Source organism: Danio rerio, chromosome 1, assembly GCF_049306965.1.
Source record: "Danio rerio strain Tuebingen ecotype United States chromosome 1, GRCz12tu, whole genome shotgun sequence".
In the NCBI taxonomy this organism is placed as follows: Eukaryota; Metazoa; Chordata; class Actinopteri; order Cypriniformes; family Danionidae; genus Danio; species Danio rerio.
Window position 1 is genome coordinate 25,744,698 of NC_133176.1, and position 20,303 is coordinate 25,765,000.

Genomic DNA, 20,303 nt, shown 5'->3' on the forward strand with positions numbered 1-20,303 from the left:
CTGATTGCCTGTCACATATCCAGCAAGCATGCTTGAGCTTCTGTGATTAAATTTTTACAAATCAAAGTTCATGAGAATAAAATATATGTCTAACTTAAATATAGACCATTTCATTGTGTTTATGTCATTGGCCCATGAATATTTCATGCTTGTTATCAAACTATTTTATAACTGTAACAAGAGGCAATTCAATCATATCTTAATGTTTAAACGGCTATCATAACATTATTTATTAATAAATGGACCTTTTCGGATTCACATAAGCCATGGAAAAAAAAATGTAAAACAGTAAATACTTTAGGACCATTGTTATTGTTTGCATCCCTCAAAATGGTCTATAAAGCGTCTTATTATATAAAGCTATCATATGTTTTCAGAAGAACTGGGTTAAACTCTTCTATTAAAATGGATGCATTTTTGTTTGACTGCCTTACTAATGTTTGGAAGCATCATCATTTTAGGTGGATTAGAACAAAAGTCACATTTGCTGATTTACTAAATTTGTTATGGGCATGCAAGTTCATGAGATTAATTAATTATATATATTTTTTATGTTGGGGAGAGCTAACCCTTTAACACTGATTTCCATGTATCTTAAAAACAGACAAGAAAAAAAAAGAAATTGCTGTTTTGGGATCTGCAACAAGATTAGGTGTTCAAGATTTTCATACTATTTTGTACCTTTCTTTTCAAATAATTACATTTCATATTTCGAGTATGATTCATTGGTCAACCAAGACATACCACAAAATAAGAAGAAAATCTTAAAATGAATTTCATTAATAATATATCTCAGATGCCATTAAAATACTGATTTTATGAATTATTTTACAATAATAGTTTTGTGACAATTACAGATTATTTGGGCCTTAGCGCTGACCAAAAACAGCAGACACTGATTCTAAATAGTTGGTTTCAGTTTGAACGTAAAGGCAAAAACCATGGTGATGTCAAATAGCCAGCGGCAACAAAAAAAGAAGAAAAGAAAGTGTTGTTGCCTCAGCGAAGCATCTGGTCCCATCTGGACCAAAACGCTGCACTTAAATACACCAAACAGACAACAGCTGACTGAAACATCAATGTGCGTTCTGTTACTGTGTGAGGAGATGCATCTTTCCATACCTGCAGGTGACAGTAGTCTGTATTGTCATTCAACAATAGAAAACCTTGTCATTTTCACTGTACTTTTTCAATAACCACAGAGGGATTCACTAGTACAAATACACTCACCGGCTACTTTATTAGGTACACCTGTACAACTGATGGTTAAAGTAAATTTCTAATCAGCCAACCACATGGCAGCAACTTAATGCATTTAGGCATGTAGACATGATCAAGACAATTTACTGCAGCTCAAACCGAGCATCAGAATGGGTCAGAAAGGTGAATTAGGTGACTTGAACGTGTCATGGTTGTTGGTGCCAGACGGGCTGGTCTGAGTATTTCAGAAACTGCTGATTTAGTGGGATTTTCGCGCACAACCTTCTCTAGGGTTTACAGAGAATGATTAGAAAAATAGAAAATATCTAGTGAGCGGCAGTTCTGTGAGTGCAAATGTCTTGTTGATGCCAGAGGTCAGATGAGAATGGCCATACTGGTTCTAGTTGATAGAAAGGCAACAGTAACTCAAATAACCACTCGTTACAACTGAGGTATAGAGAAAACCATCTCAAAATGCACAACACGTCAAACCTTGAGGCGGATGAGCTACAGTAGCAGAAGACCCCACCAGGTGCCACTCCTGTCAGCTATGCACATGAAAGTGAGGCTACAATTTGCACAGGCTCACCAAGATTAGACAACAGAAGATTGGAAAAACGTTGCCTGGACTGATGAGTCGTGGTTTCTGCTGTGACATTCAGATGGTAGGGTCAGAATTTGGCATCAACAACATGAAAGCATGGATCCATCCTGCCTTGTATCAAAAGTTCAGGCTGATGGCGGTGGTGTAATGATGTTGGGGATATTTTCCTGGCATACTTTGGGCCCATTAGTACTAATTGAGCATTGTGTCAATGTCGCAGCCTACCCGAGTATTGTTGCTGACCATGTACATCCCTTTATGACCCCAGTGTACCCATTTTCTGATGGTTACTTCCAGCAGGATAATGCGCCAAGTCACAAAGCATGAATCATTTCAGACTGGTTTCTTGAACATGACAATGAATTCACTGTACTCGTTTGGCCTCCACAGTCACCATATCTCAATCCAATAGAGCACTTTTGAGATGTGGTGGAATGTGAGTTTTGCATCATGGATATGCAGATGACAAATCTGCAGCAACTGTTTGATGCTATCATGTCAATATGGACCCTAATCTCAGATGAATATTTTCAGTACCTTGTTGAATCTATGACAAAATGAATTGGGCAGTTCTGAAGGCAAAATGGGGTCGGTGAGTGTATGTCTGATTAACTGAAAATATATACTGATTGCTAATATTTGAGAAATGCAACAAGATGACAACTGGTTCTTTGTGTTCCCTCTCTCAACCCCAAACAAACTAGCCTGACAGGTGATCAAAGATGGCCCAGTGTTGACCAATGGCCAACTGTCACCAATGATTTGGTGAGTCAAAGGCCTAAACAGTGTGATAAAATAATGCTTTTAAAGAAAGACTTGAGTCATTAGAAAACCAAGTCATTAGCCTTAACACCATTTCAAATAACCCTGTTCGAAACATCAGGTAAGACCCATTGTTGGTCCCTTCAGAAGTCAGTGATCAGCATGCTTGGTCATAACAAGCTATAAATTGAAAAAATAGAAAATTCAGACCAGATATATGTCTTTAAACCAGAAGTCAGACTAGCTTAGTCTAGTATTATATACTTTAGTGGAATTTTACAAAGAGCATTTGATCCATTTAAACTGCAAAAATGAAATTGTACCTGAAAGCCGAGCTGCCCCATGCACCATGTTTGTCTGTGAGGATGTTTACAATCTTCTGGATGAGCTGCGTGGACGTCACATGATCCCGGTACTTGGCGGCCCTGATCAGGTGATCACACATCTTCTCCTCATCGCGTTTCTCAGCTGAATATTGAGCACAATGAGACTGCGGACAGAAGAATAAAGCAACACTTAATCATCACAATATCGTAGGCATTCATTCAAAACACGTTCACTATAATGCGCCACATATGAAAGTTACTTGGAGGCACAAGTCTGTTCCTGTGTTACTTTCACCTGAGAAGAATGCTGTCCATCAGACCAGATGTAGAAAAAGAAGCATACTACATCATTAGTGTGTGTGTTGACACCTGAGCTTTGTGTGTGTGTGTGTGTGTGTGTGTGTGTGTGTGTGTGTGTGTGTGTGTGTGTGTGTGTGTAGTAAATCCATACACACAGGAAACAAATGGAACTCTGGGTCATTTCCAGCCCATTGTCACAGTGATTAATAACAGTGGACATGTATTTGCTAATGCCTTTGGGCTACACTAAAAAATGTAGAACCTACCCATAATGCACAAGGAGACATTTTTCTTTGTCAGAATTTGTTATCAGAAAAGCCTTTGAACTCGAATGTGATTCTTTACGCAAACACCTAACACTGCAAACATCCCTTTGCTAGAAATTAAATTACGTTTTATCTGTCGGTACCAAAATAGAGGAGTAAATGAATAAGCTGTCCTTTGTGAAATCCCGTGTCCCAATCAGAATCAATAAATCAAGAGATGAGCTACAAAGCTGGTACAAATTCAACCCAGAATAAACGAAAACCGTGCTCAAAGCACAAAACAACATGGCTTGATTTTTTCCTCTGTGCCTCTTATCTGATTCTGATGCAACGTCTAGCAAACAGCAATCAAGCGGAAAGGTTACAGCAACCACTAAGGCTTGTTTTAATGTAATTCCCTCTGCTTCATCCATTGCGTGTTATGACCCTAAATTAAATTAGCCTTAGACAGCACCCGCCTCAGACAACAAATACAGTAAAAGCAGTGGTCTGGTGTGCAGCGGCAGCAAACGAAGAAGCCTGCCTCTGTAAAGTTAGCAGTAAACGCTCCAAAGTGCCTTCTAATGGGCCCTCCTCTCCAATTTGAGGATCGACTCTTCATGTATGACAGAAAATCCATAGAGATAAATCACATTAGAGGGGCTTCCCTCTCGTAATTATCAATCTGTGTCTCATTTTGCTGTTCTTAACTCTGCAGTGACCTTAAAGCCACGAGAAGAGGACGGAGGAATAAAAGAGAGATTAAAAGGTAAAGGGTGAATGTTCAAATGTGAACCTATTTAGATGTCTGGGGTAACAAAAGAGTGGGAATAAAAGAACGGAAATAAAGTTGGCGATTTGTCTTTGTTCTGCACAAAAGGTCACGTCTGCGAAAGAAATGGAAAATTCTGGCTGTGTAGCATTCATTTTGATTAGAAAAGGAAAGCAAAAACAAGAAGGTTTAAACATGTTTTGGCCACAGTAATAGATGCACAGATAATTAGTGATTTGAAAAATAGGTTGTTGTTATTATTATTATTATTATTTTATGATACCATCCTAACAATTGAATCCTTTAAAAAAATCGAATCAGAAAGGTTTGAAAAAGGTGCTTTTTAATCCTTATCAGAATAGAAACAAAAAGAGCATTCATCCATATTTTTCCATTATTCCCTTCTCAGAGTGATTAACACATAATTAATTAGCTGTCACGAGTTCAAACACTTTGGCATAAACAGGCACTTTATCAACTAGTGTCAACGGCACCAAATCCCTGAGCTCCATAATGGGCTTGGTAATTTTCATGAACTTCCTGACAAATGGCTTCCTTGCAGCTGAGCATACAAGTTGAATTATAGGAAACATTCAGGTGAAAAGCATAGCAGTGGCATTATCATCACGTTTGGGGCTGTTATTCTGTAGTGACATCATAAGGCTTTTGGAAAGCCTACGAGGTGAACTTAATTCAAAGGGTCTCGCACATGTTTGGCAGTCCGCTGAAGGAGGAACCACAATCTCCAGTCACAGCGCAGTTGAAGTTAAAGCCATAAAGGCTGAAGAAAAACCATGAAAGCGATGTGTTTATGACTTCAGACAGAGTAATCATCCACATCTCCAAATGTTCTGTGTTCTGCGGAACTGAATCGGACAGGGTCAGCACTCATTTCCTTCAATGGACTACACCCATGACAAACCATTAGAGCCATATTATTATCAAAACTTAAACGGTATCGTCCACAGTAGTCAAACTATTTAGTTAGCATTACAACAAATGTCTATGTAAACTGCACGCATTCCTATTCCTAAATTTATCAAAGGAAACTGCATTTTAATATTATATTTAAACTTTAATTATTCCACAGAGAATTTTATTGTATTTTTTTATTAATTGATTCTTTTATTGTACACATACAAACTTGTAAACTATACTGTAACAGGTCAGGTGATCCACTGGCTTATTTCCATTGACTTAATTGAGAAAGGCTTTGTTCAAGCTTTATTTACTTATAAGTCAACCCCAGCTAGTATGTTTTACAAATGTTAATAAAATTTCTTCTTATGTAAAATATTGAATCATTATAAATAGCATTATCATTGGATGCTTAACTTGTATACAATTATTTACATAAAAAAATCTTCAAAACAAATTGAAACAATTGCTATTCTTATTCACAATTCAACTATCTGCTTGAGTGTCATTTTGTTGACAAGAAGAAATTTTATAAAGACATTCTCTGCATGCTTCCTTCCAGAAAAGTTGTAGATGTCAAAAACATAGTGGCCTTCATGTTTTGTAAGAAAAAAAGGAATACTAAAGGTAATTTCAATACATTTTAAAGGCTTTTTAAAAACTTTCTCAGAATATTTTAAGACCTCATCACCGCTTCAAGTTCTAATCAGTATCAAACCTTTAATTTAATAAAAAGTTGCTAATAAACAGCAACTAATAATAAAACTAATAAATCAATGGAGCACAATCATGCAACAAAACTCAGATAAGCTTGGAAAAAACAAAGCTCGATAGAATCAATTGTGCGGTTGTTTTCAGGGACAGGCTTCAGCCACTGTCTAAACTCATCTTTCTCCAACTAGGAGTATGCAAACTTACATTTTTCCATTTTGTTTAGCTATATGTGGAGAGCGTCACATGTCCTTCCCGCGTTTGTCGCAAATTAAGTGACATCACCCGAACAGAGGAGCTTGGCCGAGCATGCCTCGGCCCAAAAAAAAATTTTTCAACGATCGAGCACACCATTGTTAATATTAGGAAGAAAATAAATATATATGTATGCTTTTTTGGAGTCAAAAACTTTGCACAATCCTTGCACAATATATAAAACCTTGTAAAAAAAAAAGTGACTAAGACTTTTTAATACCTTTTAAGGGCCTTAATTTTCTCATTATTAATTTATCAAATTTTAATACTTTTTAAGACCCCGCGGACACCCTGTTTATGAATGTATAGTTGACCAATCTTCAGGGGCGGACATAGTATTTTGAGGGCCCTAAGCAAGATATGGGACCCTAGCATTGAAACTCAAAACACTGTCTGTCTTTATAGATATTTTTTTCTCTGTTTTGTAAATAGACTAAATGCATGTTATAAAAATATTTTCAGTGGAACCTTTATCTACTTAATGTAAAATGAAATATAAAGAATTTACTAATTATTATCAACTATGTACAGTTAATAAGCCATATTTTTGATTAGATTTTAATATTTGCATGTGCACTTAAAAAAAGTAAAAACATTAAAATCTTAACGGTTATAGACAGATTTTATAACTTATGATAGAACATTTATAAAAGAGTTATACGATTAATATAGCATTGGTATTGGTCCGGTCCCCTAATTCCTTGGGGCCCCAAGCAGCTGCTTTCCTCTCTTATTGGTTAAGTCCACCCCTGTTGATCTTACAAGGAAATGCAGCTATTTTACATATTTTCAGAAAAGTGGCTAATTCAAATTTAATTAGTACGAAAATGTGCGATTTGATACGCGGTGGCGCAGTAGGTAGTGCTGTTGCCTTACAGCAAGAAGGTCGCTAGTTCAAGCCTCAGCTGGGTCAGTTGGTGTTTCTGTGTGGAGTTTGCATGTTCTCCCCGTGTTTGCGTGGGTTTCCTCTGGGTGCTCCGGTTTCCCCCACAAGTCCAAAGGCATGCGGTATGTGAATTATAGGCTAAATTGTCCATAGTGTATTTGTGAATGAGTGTGTATGGATGTTTTCTAGAAATGGGTTGCAGCTGGAAGGGCATCCACTGAATAAAAACATGTGCTGGATAAGTTGGTGGTTCATTCTGCAGTGGTAACCCGAGATTAATCAAGGGAGTAAGCTGACAAGAAAATTAATGAATGAATGTATGATTTTTAAAACCAGAAACCTCAACCCTTAACCCATCATTGGGGCATGAGCAAATTGTACTAAAATGTACAAATGAGAACGTACAAGGCGTCACAGTGATGCAGTGGGTAGCAGCAAGAAGTTCACTAGTTCAAGCCCTGGGAAGGTCAGTTGGCAAATCTTTGTGGACTTTTCCCCGTGTTAGCTTGGGTTTCCTCCAGGTGCTCCGGTTCCAAAGACATGCACTATGGATAAACTAAATAAGCTAAATTGGCTAAAGTGTATGTGTGTGAAAAAGTGTGCATGGGTGTTTCCCAGTGATGGGTTGAAGCTGGAAGTGCATCTGCTGCATAAAGCATTTGCTGGATAAGGTGGTGGTTCATTTCACGGTGGCGACCTCTGATTACCAAAGCGACTAAGCCGAAAACAAAATGAACGAATGAAATCGTACAAATTCATTTGATTTAGCGACTATGTCACAAAGTTTTGGATTGTTGTGTCATTGTGTTGTTTACAAACCATATCAATATTATTACTATAAAAACTAAGCTCTACAAATTTATATTTTAGAGCAAACAAACACACTAATATTCCAATGACTGTGCAATTTATCAGGGTAAGCATATCCTCATAGGCGGCAATGTTACCCTCTCCTCCCTAAACAGGGTAGCAAGGTTAAACAAAATAATCATCATCTGCCAGAGAGCAGAACTCATTATGTGCATCAGCCCCTGCGTATGCGAGTTAGTTAGTGCAACATGACATGGCCAAGCGTGCATGTAAGTCTAAGCATTACATCCAAATTGAAGGGTCTGCAGTGTTTCTCATAGAGCGAGTGAAAACAGCAGGGATCTTGTTAAACTGCTTGATTTGCACTCTGTTGACAGTGAAGTACACAGCACAGTCACTATCATCTTCCTCCTCTCCTCGCCGGTCCCTCCCTCAGGGTTTCATTTACAGCGGGAAACTGTCCTACTGATGCCTCTGTCCTTGCAGCATCTGAGCCAATGCAAATACAGTGCAAAGGATATGCATGCGCCACTCCGAGAAACAAAATGAAAATCGAAGGGAAAAAAGCATATGCCATGTCATTCAGCCAATCAAATCCAAGAGATTTTCATTGCACTTGATCTTTTGACCCACTTTCTTTCTGAATTTGAAGTCACTGTGTTGAAATTGTAGCCAAGGGAATTCAGACAAAAGCAAGCCCGGAAAGCGAAAAAGTGACAACCAAGAAAAATGACGGCTTAAAAGTACAATAGCGAACAAAAGTCACCGAATGACAAAGGCTGACAGGCACTTCAATTCTGGAGCGATACTGCTGTCAGCCGACGCTTCGGTGTATTGATTTCCCTCCATCTCTTGTTCCCTGGGCGATAGATGGAGCAGCAATCCAGTGCAAAGCAACTAGAGAGAGAGAGAATATGCTGCCACCCCCATTTCTAGTCAGGGTGACCATCAAGGTTAACACAGGTGCAACAACTTATCAAAGTATCTCTGGCTTCCCTCTTTCCCTTTTCTCCCTCCTTCATTTTGTGCTTTTAATGGACTAGTCACAATGTGTAGATGGCAGATTCTTCATCTTTTCTCCCATCCCCTTTCCAAAAAAAAAAAAAAAAACAGGCATTTCTTTAGTTCCATTACTCTACACGGGCCACAGGCAGGTGACTCTGGCAACTTCAAGGTCACGGCGGGTGAAAAATAGTAGGAATTAACTGTCCTTTTGAGGTGAAAAATAGTCAAATGAAGGAGATGTGCGGCCAGTGAAAAATGAACATGTCTGCCAGCAGGCGAAGAGGAGCAGGTGTGGATGAATGTGAATGCGGGATAATGTTTTTACTTCTAGTAAATAAAGGAAGCACTGAAACCAATGAACAGCAGACTATGAACGCGGGGCTGCTGTAGAGAACGTGATAACACAGGTCAAATAAACAGTCTGAAAGGATATCTTCACAAGCATGTAAAAAATGTTTTTTTGATTATATAAATATAACAGGTTTAAAGAAGAGCAAGAAATGGGTTATTGTGATCGAGTGTCAACACTTTAATGTTAAATGTGTTGAACAATTTCCCTGCTCTTTTCTTCTTATCGCAGTGCAGCTCAGAAAAAAAGACTTGAATGTACAGTTGAAGTCAGAATTATTAGCCCCCCTTTGATTTTTTTTTCTTTTCTTTTTAAATATTTCCCGAATTATGTTTTACAGAGCAAGGAAATTTTCACAGTATGTCTGATAATATTTTTTCTTCTGGAGAAAGTCTTATTGTTTTATTTCGGCAAGAATAGAAGCAGTTTTTAATTTTTTAAAAGCCAATTTAGGGACAAAATTATTAGCCCCTTTGAGCTATATATTTTTTCGATAGTCTACAGAACAAACCACCATTATACAATAACTTATCTTGAAAAATATCTAGTAAAATATTATTTACTGTCATCATGGCCAAGATAAAATAAATCAGTTATTAAAAATGAGGTATTAAAACTACTTTGATTAGAAATGTGTTGAAAAAAAATCTTCTCTCCGTTAAACAGAAATCAAGGAAAAAAAGTAAACAGGGGGTTAATAATTCAGGGGGGCTAATAATTCTGACTTCAACTGTGTGTGTGTGTGTGTGTGTGTGTGTGTATGTGTATATATATATATATATATATATATATATTTTTTTTTTTTTTTTTTTCATTTTAATGAATGATCTTGTGTTCATCTTTATAAATAATCTTTGAATTGACTCAAAATGTTGAAACATTCAGCAATAAAAGAATTTCGGGCCAGGGTTCGATTTTGATCATTGATTGGAACTATTGGCATTAAAAAAAAGAGCAAAACATTGACAATAATGTTTAAAATAAAATATTTTTAAAAATATAACATATTAAGCGATGGTTAGTAATAGGGCTGGGTGATAAAATTGTTATCAACTTTTTTTGACCAAACACCATTGTCAATATCAAAAAAAAGTTTGGTATGAAGTTTCGGTATGAAGCTATATAGTTTTATCAAAATGTGGCTGCTGAGCGCATGCCTTAGAAGCAATGCAAATTTATGAAAAACATCTGAACTTTTCGGAATGCCGCGAGCACACCGCAATTCATGCAAGTACAACTAACCAATCTGCTTCACACTTTGTATGGATTATACACATTTCAGTAATAACGGCAGACTAATTATCTGAGACAAACTCAGAACATCCAAATACTGCAGTGCTTTATATTTTTCTCCATACTTGTATCAGAGCTGCAGCAATGATTTGTTCGTTTGACATCTTTTGAGAAAATGCTTGATGGTCACCTAGCTACGAGAGACACCAGGAGAGCACGAGCACAAAGCAAATGGTGAAAGAAACCACGCACTCACGCTTGTCACTTCAGGTCAGAATAACAACATATCAGTGCAGTGGCTAGCAGCAGTGGGGAGATTATAAATTAAAAAAAAAAAGCATGTAAGGATGTCGCCAGAGTGGTTTCTTTTCTTCCCAGCCACTAGCACCCCATCTAATAGATTTTTTAGCATATGGGCTAATCTAGTCATTCAACTTCACAATTTGTAATGTTGCAATATGAACTTGAATAATGAAATAATGTACTTGAAAGCTCAGATTTGATTGATTGTTTTTTTTTTATGTTTTTTGAGTTTGATGTTTATTGTATCATTATTATTCACACCATAAAGTTTGCTTTGATTGTTCAGCGTTTACACTTTACCATTGCACAGACTTTTAAAATTTTATTTATCAAGTTTAAGAGTCTCTTGAACACTTATGTTTATTTTATTATAAAGAGATCAGATATTTTGTCTAAATATGTTTGTTTTTGACTATTAAACAATTTGCCTTAGTAATGTTGGTAAATTAAAAAAAAGCAGTTAAAAAATCATAATACACCTAAATGGATTGGTAAAAAATATTAAATAATTATCGATACCAAAAAAAATATAAAACATGATATTGAGATAAATGTTTTTTTTTGTGATATCGCTGTCACAATCACCAGCGATTTAACAACCAGCAATTGCTGGTAAACATTTACATATACTACAAATCTGCCATGTTATGGAATACATATTTAGTCATGCAACACACACACACACACACACACCTGCTCTAAGTCACCAGTGATTGCAAACACTTACACAGCTGAAGCTGCTCACAGACTGATTACTTGGGCTGCGTCCGAAACCGCATACTTCCATACTATATAGTACGCTAAAATCAGTATGCGAGCCGAGTAGTATGTCAGAATTCATTGAATTCGAAAATCAGTATGCGAGAAGTACCCGGATGACTTACTACTTCCGGCGAGATTCTGGAGTGTGCATCCCATGCACGCTGCGCTATCCCATGATGCCCAGCGAGAGAATTCATGAATGGGAGTGAAGCGACGCAAATGACGCAGGTAGGTCGCGTGACCATGACAAAATGGCGGATGTAGTACGTCCGAATTCCATTCATACTTTTCACATTCGTACTGTATAGAACGTACTTTTCTAATGGCCGAGTAGTACGCTTACATTCAAATGCAGTACCTACTGAGTAGTAGGCGGTTTCGGATGCAGCCTTGGACTATAAGAGCAGCACAAACACACAAAACATTGCTGAGTCTTGTTATCTGCTTAGTGGCATTACAACGCATTACCTTTGTCTTACTTTTGACCATCGCTTAATTTGTTTGTTTTAAGTTGTCTGCTGTCTGCCTTGTGACCATCTGCCTGTTATTTTAACAACGACTCTGGATTGCCCGTATACTTCTGTTTGCCCCCGTTTTGACCATTGCTTACCTGACCTCACTAATAAACCTGCATTTGGATCTGCACCCCTGTTGTCAGCGTCACATACCTGTCACAATTGCACAGCCCTAGTTAGTACTAGTTTATTGAAGTCTAGTATAAAGTTATTATTAATGTAAAATCTGCTGTCTAACAACATCATCTCCCAACCCAGTCTAACTTTGCATTTTGTCTAAACACTTTCCTATCCTAATAAAGGCAAAAACAAACACACAAAAAGTAGTCAATTTTATTTTTTATTAAATCATATTGATGCCATAAAAGTAAAAAAAAAAATACAAATAAAAAAAAGTCTTGTAATAACCCCCAGTCTAGGGTTATCCAATGAGTGCCCTAATAGTGTTCAACTATATTCTATTTCTAAATGCATCCAATCAGTGGTCTTGTCATTTCCTTCAGACAGAACCATTCATGCCATTGTCTTGACCCATATTTAGGCTAACTGAAGTTGCTTTGAGCCTCAGCTAATATTACGTGCATCAAGTGCCCTCTAAATGTGTTAAACAGCCTGTTGCTCTAAACCAGGGGTGTCCAAACGTTTCCTTATGAAGGAATAAAAATCAAACTTGAGTGCTATTTCATTCTATTTAAAATCTTTTACTTTTTCTCAGGTAACGTGTTTTGGCTGAATGCAAAGATGAGTTAATATTTATTTATGTAACCACATACACTGATTCTGCACATTTGACTGATTGCTTGCCTTTATTTCCTATGTATAAACTTATTGTACTTCATACTTTTATAACGGCTATTATTGATTATTAAAACTGATATTCAGCAAAATAGAGGGTGTGTTTAATATTTTTCGAAGAAAATGAAAGGAGGCAGTAATGTTATAGGCTCTGTTTTGTTATAAATATGCATACAGTGAAGATAATGGTCATATAAATATGTAGCCATGCCACGTCTCGACATTTTGTGTCTGTTAAGTTAGTATCAAATTGAAAATAGTCAATTCCTTAAATTATGTTTTCGTATTATTATTAAGATAGTGAAACAATGCAGCCAGGGTGAAGTGCCTACACTGTTCCCTTCAAAGATTTACCCCGCATGTCCACAGGAGTTTTTTATATTAAACTCACAAAGTCTGAACTTACAAGAAGAAGATGCAGGACTGAACTGTGTGCACTTAATATTGAGGAAAAAAACCCAATCAGATAGGTGAATGTCTGCAGCCCTGCCTCCATTTTCAGATGTCTCCCTTTTCCCCCATCCACACTTATACGGAGCAGCAGCATTTTAAAACCAAAACGGCCTCTTCAGCGTTTTCAAAAAGCTCAGTTTTTGGCGCTCGAAAACTCTAGGGTAGTGTGGACAGAAGCCGTAACCATAGCAAATGTATTAGTGTAAACAGGGTCGAAGAGCTGAGCCAAAGGTTACAATGGGCCGACTTTGGGCATCTCTGCTCTAAACAAAACAGTCATCTTCCAGAATGTTTTCCACAAGATGAGATCTTTTTAATTACAAACTAGTTTATTTGATTTCAGCTAGTTTTCAATAAATATAACAACTTTAATGCAGTTTAGTTTTAGGTTTTCAACTAATCATCTTTACCTTAGTTACCATTTATGAAAATAACCTTGGAGTGTACAGTGGTGAGAACTAAAGGAAGCAGAATGGCTGTATTCACCAGAGTGTCGGGATGAGATCCTGTATAATGACCTGCTGCACTGCCTTCACCTGGGGAATTAATTAAAGATACAAGAAGAAAGGACAGAATGAGGGAAAGAGAGAGAGCGAGCGTGTATGTGTGTATTCCACAAAGCCATTATTTGCTGTAAAGATCTCATTTACGGTGAAGCTAAATGATAGCTGCTGACTTATCAAAGGGCACAAGTGTAACCTTTCTGAAGCTCTAAGTACACATCATTTAGATTTGCTTTTGTTTGGCTAGTCAGAGGCTGGAGGATTAGTGAACATGCACACTGGAATAATACGAGGTCATGAGTCTCATTTCACAGTTGATGTCATTAACTCCTGGTCTCCTCTTACAGGAACACAGACACTAAACGATAATGAAGTGGCCCATCACCTCTCTACACACACTTCAGTCAGAAGTCAACTCAATTACACTCCATCAATTCAAGATCAAGTGAAAGCTAAGAAGAAAAAACAAGACCCAGAGAAAGACGGAACAATGACCTCGTTCTATCACATCCTCAAGATCTGGCCTTGAGGCTCAGTATCCTCCACATTTCATTTCTAATAAAGAAAGCCTCTCATTAAAGAAGGAAGTCTCTCTCTCTCTCTCTCTAAATCTTTCCTTTCTTTTCTTCCACACAGGTATCGGCTGCCATCGTACAGTTGTTACCAGAAAAATCTTTTCTGTATTAGGGTTCCTATTAGAAAGAGAACACTAAAAGATAATTGGATTTCCAGCGGTTATCTCTGTGTCCGTCAGGACCCTGCTGTCCCTGTAATCTCACTCTCAAGGGGTAAAGATAACTCAATCCTAGAGTGGATGGATGAGTGTGTATGTGTGTGTGTGAAAGACAGAGAGAAAGGAGGGGACTGGGGGAGTGTATAAAGGCATATGTTAGCCATCTAAGTAATAAAAATGTGTTTAAATCACTGGTATCACTATCATCTCTTCTGGTGGATTTGAACCCTGACAGGGAACAAACATAAATTTATTTTTATTTCCTAAATAATTCACTGACTATAGAATGCACTGAAACAAAGGCCATCTTCAATGCTGGAACCTTTCTCATAAGATCTATTCCTCACATTAACAACCAACTACAGTAGTCTGGGCTTGTCATACAAGCAACCTGTTATTCAAAATGTTCAGGAAAAAGTTTGTTTGCTTTTTTTCTATAACAGACTTTTAACATTTATAAAATTGCAGTCTCACCAAAATCCCATTACAAATGCAAATGTTAGAGCACTGTAAAGAACTTTCTTGATAGGATTTATTTTTCTGAACATTGTCTGATTTTCAACTATTATCAGATACATAAATGAAAAATCTGTGATTCCATTTACTGATTCAAACAAGACTGGCATTATTAGGATGGAAGTTCGAATGTATTAGAAGTCTGTATGCACTCACTAGATTCTAGGTTTCTGTGTTTAGTTCATGTTCCTCAGTTGCCATGTTTACTAATATTCTCTGATTTATTTCTATACTTACTAATTGCGTTCACCTGTGTCTAGTTTAGATTCTTGTTATTTTGTTTTTTTTTATAATGCCCCAGACCTGTAGACCAACCCCTTAATGACAAAGGTTCAAAATGTGTCTATAAATGAGCACATTTGTCCTATTTTGACTGCCATGCCATGATAAATTGTGAAAATATACCATCGAAAATGGCTTTGAGACCAAACGAAATCCTTTGTTGACTACAGCTAATAAGTTTTAGCAAATCCAAACACTTATTTTTCATGAGTCCAACAACCAGCTGTTGAAAATATACACTCTAACATAAGTAAAGTTACAATAGACTACAATTTTTATTAAAAACTTAATTTAAGAATTGAATTTCTTTTTTCAAATAATATATGAAGTAATAATTTTGTTTCAACATTTCTTTATTCCAAGTCTGTAGGAAATATTTTTGGTACATCAAAAAGTGTGGTTATGATTCCCATCCAACAAGCTAATCCAGCTAAAAATACTGCTTAAAATGTCACTGAAAAGCAGTATTTAAATCTCATAATTAAATAGAAAATTGAATAAATGACAAAGGTTCACCCCTTTCACTGGCTGGCTAAGGGCCTGTGCCCAGTGTTTGTCTCTAGAGGAGTTATTTTTTATATTGACTTTTTTTTTTTTTTTGTAAAACAGTTTTTTGTAAAACTTTCTGCATATTTTCTCAACTCCTTTGTCAGATAATACTACATTTATTTATATATTTATTATAATATGCACCAGATTTTCAGCCTCTGAAAATTATTGGTAAAAAATTACTTGCATTTTTTGGCCCAAAAGAGAAAAATGTCATAAAAAAAGACAAAAAAAAAAAAGATTTTGCTGGTTTTATTCTCCCACCAACTGTAGTCACTTGATGGGGAGAAGTGTCTTTCACACTGAATGTGGAAAGTGCACTGCTATAATACCCATTTCATTTTAATGACTTTTGCATTGCAAGGGCAAGAGAGCATAACATCTACTAGCTTAAAATGTGTTTATGCAAATATTTAAGCATTTTGGCTAATATATTACCTTTAGTTGAAATATTGAATAAATTAAGCTCAAAATATACTGTATGAGAAGCAATGTTTTCTACACAGTCATGATTGAATTTCTCAGATTACCCCTGATTTACAAAAAAAAATAAAAATAAAAAAAAAGTTTCCATTGTTATTATTTTTGTACCTAGATTGTATGCAAAAAAAAAAAAAACCTGACAAAAGTCTTGTCATCGATCGCAGTTGTAAGAGCAACAAAAAATAACTTGACATTTAGTTGATCATTTGAAAAAGCGGTAAAAGGTACATTTTTCAGACAAATCATCTGCTGAACTGCATCCCAATCATCACAAATACTACACAAGACCTATTGGAACCCACAGGAACCCAAGATTCTCAAAGAAACCAGTCAAGTTTGGTGAAGGAAAAATCATGGTTTGGGGTTACATTCAGTATGGGGGTGTGTGGGAGATCTGCAGAGTGGATGGCAACATCAACAGCCTGAGGTATCAAGACATTTGTGCTGCCCATTACATTAAAAACACAGGAGAGGGCAGGATTCTTTAGATATTCTTCAGCAGGATGGTGCTCCTTATACTCATAATTCAGCCTCCACAAAGTTCCCGAAAGCAGTCCAGTCACCAGACAGGTGAAGAAGGAGGCATTGAAGATGAATCCAAAGAATCTTGATGAACTCTGGAAGTCCTGCAAGAACGCTTTCTTTGCCATTCTAGATGACTTTATTAATAAGTTATTAGAATTATTGCAGAGATGTATGGATGCAGTCATCCAAGCTCATGGAAGTCAAAAACAATTCTTTTTCCATGCACTATGACTTTATATTCTATACTGTACATTATTTCTGTTCCAAGCAAAGTCAGACCTTAATGTCCTAATGAAATAATAAAAAATCAGGGCATGATCATATTTTATTTTAGTGAAATCAGCGTAATCTAGAGCCTTTGCTTTTCATATAAGCCACTTCTGATACCAAATGATAAACTAGAAGTCAAGTTATTTATTTTTTTCCCTAAAACTAGGATAGGTAACAAGACTTCTATCAGGTAGTGTATGGAACACATGAAACCATCATTGTTCTGCATGTAGTCAAGGCTCCAGTATTACACACAGAAATTTATGAATTAAATGATTTAAAGAACCCAAAAAAAAAAAAAAAAAAAAAAACGAAAATCCACTCTGGTTCTCATATGTCTCATATTTCATGTTGTTCTGTTAAACATCTAAATCCTGTGTAAACTGCTCTTCAGGATGGAAAGGCAGCGTGATCCCCCTGGGGGCATCTTTCACTGGCCTGTTATTTTTATTGTGGTCGTGCAAAATGAAACCGGTGGCTCAGAGAAGATGGCAAGAGCCGGAATGGAAGAAAATCAATACGGCAATATCAGTGCTGCACTTATCGGAGGCTCACTGCTTTTCAGGGGTCACAGAGGAGCAACTATATCTAAGTGAGGGGTTCAATACTGAGATGGATTCCTGAGAAATCTGTGCTGTACAGAGGCATTTTGTGAGACATAAAACACACTGATAAACTAAGAAATTAATAAATAATTAAATTTAGACAACACCAACTCTTGATGTATCCAGTTTGGTTTTTCAATCAAATTTTTTTACACAGCTCATGGATTTTCCACCAACACACTGGCTATATAAAGAAGAACCCGCAATCTAAGCACAGACTTAAACAAATTTTATCAAAGTGTAATCCATAACCATCACATTTAACTGTGACCCAGTAACAACGTCCTACTTCCCCCACTTCAAATGACTGTACATGACACCAATCCAAGATCCCCAGCTATCTGTCTGTTCAACAGCAGTTTCTCTTATTAAAGAGGAGTTTGGGTCACTGGAGCGCCACAATGCATGGTTCTCGTCATGAAGCGCTTCAGATTTTAGACTCTGAGTGACAAAATATGGCATAATGAAACCTGACAGTGCAGGCTAAGTCATGTGAAACAGTCTGAACGAATAGCTCTGCTCCACAGAGAACAGCATTAAAGGAGATTTCAAGCATTGAAGACTAGGAAGCCCACTGCTATGACTGTGTAACAGTTTTGCATTCATATATTTTGAAACACCTGTGAGAATTCAGTGTGTATCAAATTATTTGTAACACAAAGCAATAGCAACACTAAAAAAAATTGCCACTTTTCCACTATTATGCCAAACCGTTTTAAAAACAGTAAGGTAAAGTTCCGGTTGTTTTTGTACATGAACCTGTAATAATGCAGCGCGATTACAAACTGTTCTCAGCCTGGAATTCTAGTCATGGTTGGACAAACGTGCTAGACTGGTGTATGTGCTCATGTCATGGGTACCCCATTGCCTGACAATTTTTTTTATAGCTGAAGATAAGGAAGCTCTTTATTTATATAGAGTATTTATTTATTGTTATTCAACTAATTGAAAAAAAGGAGTCCCAAAAACAAAATGATCTGATCATCATCCATATCACAATTTACATTACACTTACATTACCAAGCTAAAGACTGATGTATTTGATGCAACATTCTAAATAGTTCTGTTATAAGCACCACATTGAAAAATTAAACTGTGAAAAATTTCTGTGCTGACTTCTTGGATCGGCATAGAATGGAAAGGTTAAATAAACAGAAGCATTCAGTCCAGAAGTGGCTAATGTTTCACATACACCTGTGTGGTAACATTAATGTCTCATGCTATATTATTGAAACAGCATTATCTTTTATTTGAGCTGATTCTACTCATTGTATTTATTTTTATTCTTAATAAAGTGATCTGGAACTTTATTAAAAATAAAATAAAATTGAAGTGCCAAGAAATTACACAATTTGTTGATGCAATTTCCAGGACAAGACATAAAGAATCTCTTCTCCTTGTTTTAAAATGACCAATAATATTTCATTTACACCATAGCTGAGCCAGAGCAGCTATCCATTTCTCCTCCTGAGCAGTGTTAGGGTAACGTGTTATGTGTAACGCACATTACATAATAACATTATTTTTCTAAAGTAACGAGTAAAGTAACGGATTACTTTTAAAAATAAGTAATACTATTTGTTACTTTTTAGAAAATGAAACGCGAGTTACTTTTTACCTTGCTTAACCTCATCATCATCAGGTCTCCTTTTTCACAGTAGATAAGTAAGTGTACTGTTCTAGTAACTGAATAACTCAGGATATTAGTTTATTTGGAGTCAGACGGGGTATCCAATATGTTAATACTTACTGGAGACACAAACTGTTTCACGACAACTCTGTTCAATTTAGGGAACTGGTTCAACTGGTTTACTTTGATCAAGTTAAAACAAATGTTTCATTCGCAAATCACCCATCATCACTACAGACAGTTAGAAACAGAAACAATGGCAGGCCGGAGACTTAGATTTTTGCTATGGATTCTTGTTGTTTTTAACTCATCGATGAAAAGAAGTGGATTGTCATTAAGTGTAGAATATGTGTAAGTAAAACTCTTGACAACTGCAAGAAACAACATCTAAAACAGAAAACAAATAAACAAAACACCCCAAAATGGTTATTGCTTTTATTCTTGAGGAGATGCAGCCACTGTCTACTGAAGAAGCGACTATCGTTTTTTGATATGGTACGATTTTTTATTTTTTGTGAAACGATTTACACATTTGTTAAGGCTACGTGAAGTAATGTATTCAATGTATAATGCACAAAGATTTATTTTGATTTATGGATTTTTTTTATCTTACTGTTTGTCTTATTATTAAACAGTTTGAAAGTTTAAAATAATTTTTTTGCCTCAATAAAAATGATTTTATATTAAGACTCTTATGCTTAATTGCAATCTTTATCTCAATAGACAGTGAATTTACCTGACTAATAACACAAAACATTCAAAAGCAGCAAACACATTACATGCTGTCATTAATCTGTATATACAGCATGTCTTGGCTCAAAAAATATTATTTTATCCTACATTTTGTAAAGGAAAATGAAGGTGTAGTTTATATAGGTGGCTGTTAAATGCAGAGCTTCTCTATAAAAATGGTGAAAAAAAAACACTTGTGAGTTCTGAAAGAAATCATACCTCAGCCAGGTAAGGAAAAGTAAACCAAAAGTTACTTAAAAGTAATGTAACG

At 36.3% G+C, this 20,303-nt stretch overlaps 1 protein-coding gene across 8 annotated transcripts in view; it reads right to left on the reverse strand.

Annotated features, from left to right (window-relative positions):
• lrba (LPS-responsive vesicle trafficking, beach and anchor containing) overlaps window positions 1-20,303 on the reverse strand; it is a 431,164-nt gene that overhangs the window by 207,006 nt on the left and 203,855 nt on the right. For all 8 annotated transcript variants that reach the window (XM_073951393.1, XM_073951386.1, XM_068221229.2 and 5 more), the window contains exon 36: window positions 2,890-3,056. In XM_073951393.1, coding sequence (XP_073807494.1) covers window positions 2,890-3,056 — 167 coding nt within the window. The remainder of the gene's footprint in view (window positions 1-2,889; window positions 3,057-20,303) is intronic.